Here is a 4,305-nt window from a genome sequence, read left to right on the forward strand (position 1 = left end):
ATCAGACCCTGGGAAATACAGACCCATAAGCTTAACCAGTCTTATCTGTAAGGCCATTGAACAAATCATCATGGACCTTATAATAGATCTCCAAACCCTTGATCCAACCCAGTTTAGTTTTGTCAAGGGCAGGTCTTGGCTGTTAAACCTGGTGGACTTCTTCGAAAACATCACCAGAGCCATAGATGAAGACAAATCTGTGCACACAGCTTATTTGGGATTAGCCAAGACCTTTGACACAATCCCACATTCGGGCATCACTGATAAACTCATCCAGTAGAATATCAACCCTTATGTTGTCAGGTGGGTTGCTAACTGGCTCACCACCAGATCACACACAATCATAGTTGGGGACTATACCTCAACCAGCAGACCTGTCACCAGTGGGATTCCACAAGGGTCAGTGCTGGGTACCCTATTGTTTGGAATATACTTCTCAGAAGTTCAGGCCAAAACAGAGGGGCTGTGGCTGACTAAGTTTGCTGATGACTGCAAATTAGGTGCAATCATTGAATCCCCAAAATATGTCAATATACTTCAAGAGGGACTTACGCAGACCAATGACTGGTGCCAAAGCCATGGGCTCAAACCCAGTGCTAAAAAATGCATTCATTCCCTTCTGTAAAAACAATTTCCCTGCAGGCTATCAAATAAATAATAATACCCTAAGTAAAAACTCAATAGTGAGAGACTTGGGAATGCAAGTTGACTCTGGCCTTAACTTTGACCACCATGTGTCTACTGTGGTAAGGAAGGCATTCAACATCACACACCTCATTAACAAAGGCATCGCCTCAAGAGCGAAAGAAGTTATAACTCCCCTGTACTCATCCCTCATCAGGCCAGTAATTGAGTACAATGCTCCCTTTGGTATGTACTTTACCAGGCACCTGCAGCAACTTGGAGACACCTCAGAAATTTCTAACTAAGAAAATTCAGGGTCTCCAGCACATGTCATACATTGACAGACTGAAATTACTGTCACTGTACTCAGTAGTATACAGACTGCTTAGAGGAGACTTGTGCTTGGCCTACAGAGCAATCACTGATCCAGACCTAATGGAAATGCTTCACACCCACAAGTCAAATGGTACACAATTCACCTGTTCCAGGGACCTTAACCTGGCGTGCGACAGAAATAGGACCTGATGGAGATGCAATTATGTCTCTCAGAGGTTGCCACTCCTCCTGAATAGGCTACCAGTCCACATCAAACAGAGCCCCTCTATGACTTGTTTAAGCATAGCCTGGATGACTGGATGAAAAACTATAAATATCTGCCGGGGATTTCACCTATGACCCTCCTAGATATGGGCAATCATTGCTAATTAAGACCTTGAGTTTAGGCAATATCACTTCCTCTAGCCTTTTTTTGGGTACTTACAGCTAGGCTTGTAAGGATTTTTGGGTCAGTAGCCTAGTAAAATCTCATATAAACCTATGAACCTATGAACTAAAATAATTTGTAGGAGAAAGGAGCATTGTGGAATAGAAATGCTATCAGCTTGACATAAGTCATTTTAAAAAAGACTCAAAACATTTATGCAGAAATGCATTTGACAGCATCATAAATAAATAATTCAATGCACTTTGTTATCCAGATAAGTTCACTATCTCTTCTTGAACTCTTTCTACCCAGGCTCATATAGTAGTCAGTGGGCTTGGTGACCCAAGTTCATACAGTAGTCAGTGGGCTAGATGACCCAAATTCATACAGAAGTCAGCGGGCTGGGTGACCCAAGTTCATGGTCTGGGTCGCCCAAGTTCATATGGCAGTCAGTGGCCTTTGCTGACTCATGTTCATGAAAATTTCCACAATTTAAATAATTACTCCAGATCTCTGAGAAAATGTTGGTCAGCAGTTTGCCAGCAGAATAGTAAAGAAGTGGCAATACTGCCCTTCAATAGGTAACTCCATATAGCAGTGTCTGCTGCTGTTGAGGTGAGAGGAAGCAAACACCTTTGGCAGCACTTGACCTAAGGTGAGGAAAAGCAGACGTAGAAACTTTCCAGAGAATCCCAAAGCTGAACCCTGACATTTGACTGGGTGCCAGGAAGGGATCCTGCTGTCTTGGCAGAGGCACAGTTAGGTATAAGACACTACTAGCACAGATTAATGCCCACCATGTGGCATCTCTAGTCACCAGATGTAAAAACAGCCATACTCCATCTGATTCCATTTGAAGAGGGACACCCAGGCTATAACATATGGAGCTGTCATTCTGTAATGAAATGGAAAATGGAGGGAACTGCCAGAATTAATACGACATCTAAAGGAATAAGGTGTGAGATACACATAACAGTTTACAGTATACAGAATAATAACGTGCATTCTACAGTCCACAGCACCCAATATGATATGAATCTCTACACTCACTCCTATATATTCTATGTATAATCAATAAGACATGCTGGGCATGTGCTGAACAGATATAACATACCCAGGATAATGTGAAGCAAAATGCTGGAGTAATGCCTTACTAGCCAGGGTGCATGACAATTTTCATTCAGTGCATAACCCAGAATATGTAATTGCACTTACGTGTGATAATATTTTTTGTAATGTTTTGTGGAAAGAATTTTATGCATGTAATAAAATAGTCCAACTCACGCTAAAGGTGATTCAGGTCAAAGTAATTCAAATTAGAAGAAATCCTGAATGCATCACCACAGCAGAAGCTGTAGGCTAATAAAGCTATTGAGACAATAAAAGATAAAGTAAACTTTAATCGGTAAATTTGGACAGACAAAAACAACAAACAGGCCTAAATACAATGAGCTTTTTCGGCGGAACTCACCATCATCAGATCTAAGTATACAGAGGTTCCTGTTGGTTAAAATAAAAATAAATAACCAATCACATCACTATTGATGGACACACCTTCATTCTGCAACCTATGGCAATTAAGTAGGAGTGAATTCAGGAAGTAAAATGTTACAGAGAATAAGTGTCCAATCATAAGATTACAGGAAATTCATCAACCAATCCCTAGGGGCTTAATAGAACAAACAAAGTTAAATCACAAAATACAAAGGAAAAAACAGTTAATAAAACAAGAAGTAAAACAAACAAAATCTGTTAAGAAGCAGCATAACATAAGCTTCATATCACATCTTGGATCACTTATTATTAAAAATCAAAGGCACAGAGTTGATGGTAATCCAAACTTGGGAATACTTGATTAGCTAATCTATTGTTCAGGTGTTGGTTTGTGGAATAACTATGATCCAGAGTAGATCTTTGCGTCATTTATAAGTAATACAAGTAGTGTTATTAGTCTTGTCTGCCTGTTTTCACAGCAGCAGGCTTGAATCAATAGACAGATGGAAAAACGCCTTGATTACGTCTGCCTGCTTGCGCGGCAGCAGGTATGTAACAGTGAAAATCTTAAAACAATTAAAAACTTATGATTGAAAAAATATAAATAAAACAGTGCAGGTCATGCTTGCAATCATATGCACCCGCATACGAGGCTGCGAGCCAGGGTACCACAACAACTAAAAACTTATTTTCCCAAAAAAATGTAATTTAATTTTTTAGCCCATTTTCGTTGCCCAATTGCAGCTGTTTGGTGTCTGTGAGCTAGTATTTTTCTTTTATTAAGTCATATTATTTTATTCGTGAGTGTAAAATGGCAGATACTGCAGTAGATAAAACCACCCCCGTTATAGCTAAGGATCTTAAAGAGAAGAAAGAGGTTGTAGAGGAAACCGAGAAGGCAGAAAATGGAACTGGAGATGCACCTGCAAATGGGACAGAAGAAAATGGTACTGAACACTCTGAGGAAGCTCCAGAAAGTGGCAATGAGACTGCGGATGGAGATGGTGGTGAAGAGGAAGAGGAAGAATCCAGTGAGCAGTCAGGAAAAAGACCTGCAGAGGACGAGGAGGAAGGTGAAACAAAAAAGCAGAAGACAGAAAATGGAGACTCCTCAAAAGATGAAGCACAAGCCTAAAGCTTTTCCTCTTGACATTTTTATAGTTTCTACACATTGGTCAACTTCATTGTAGAGGGTGTGCTTTTATTTGTACATTTTTAATTACTAATTAATTAGTTAATTACTAAAAAATTCTAGTCACTACACTTTCCTTCTTAGTATGAGGATAAAATAAAAGGCTCTTCTCTCCTTTGCGTCTTTCTCAATCTTACTATTTTGTTTAGTTTAATTTTTCTTTTGACCAATGTTGCCTCTGTACTGTGATTTTAAGTGTCTTTTTTCTTTTGACCAATGTTGCCTCTGTACTGTGATTTTAAGTGTCTTTTTATATATTGTAAACTTATTTTTGACTTATTGTCACTCTTCA

The 4,305-nt window shown here is 39.4% G+C and overlaps 1 protein-coding gene across 1 annotated transcript; it reads left to right on the plus strand.

Annotated features, from left to right (window-relative positions):
* Positions 1-3,568: 3,568 nt before the first annotated feature.
* On the plus strand, positions 3,569-4,029 carry LOC122797253 (prothymosin alpha-like). Its single transcript, XM_044066100.1, has one exon. The coding sequence runs from the start codon at positions 3,633-3,635 to the stop codon at positions 3,954-3,956; it is 324 nt and encodes a 107-aa protein (XP_043922035.1). The 5' UTR covers positions 3,569-3,632; the 3' UTR covers positions 3,957-4,029.
* Positions 4,030-4,305: the final 276 nt, after the last annotated feature.

Source organism: Protopterus annectens, chromosome 3.part0, assembly GCF_019279795.1.
Source record: "Protopterus annectens isolate FY-2018-M chromosome 3.part0, PAN1.0, whole genome shotgun sequence".
Lineage (NCBI taxonomy): Eukaryota > Metazoa > Chordata > Ceratodontiformes > Protopteridae > Protopterus > Protopterus annectens.

Bases quoted from the DNA above. Each gene is read 5' to 3' on its own strand.
- LOC122797253 (XM_044066100.1), top strand. From the start codon at position 3,633: ATGGCAGATACTGCAGTAGATAAAACCACCCCCGTTATAGCTAAGGAT.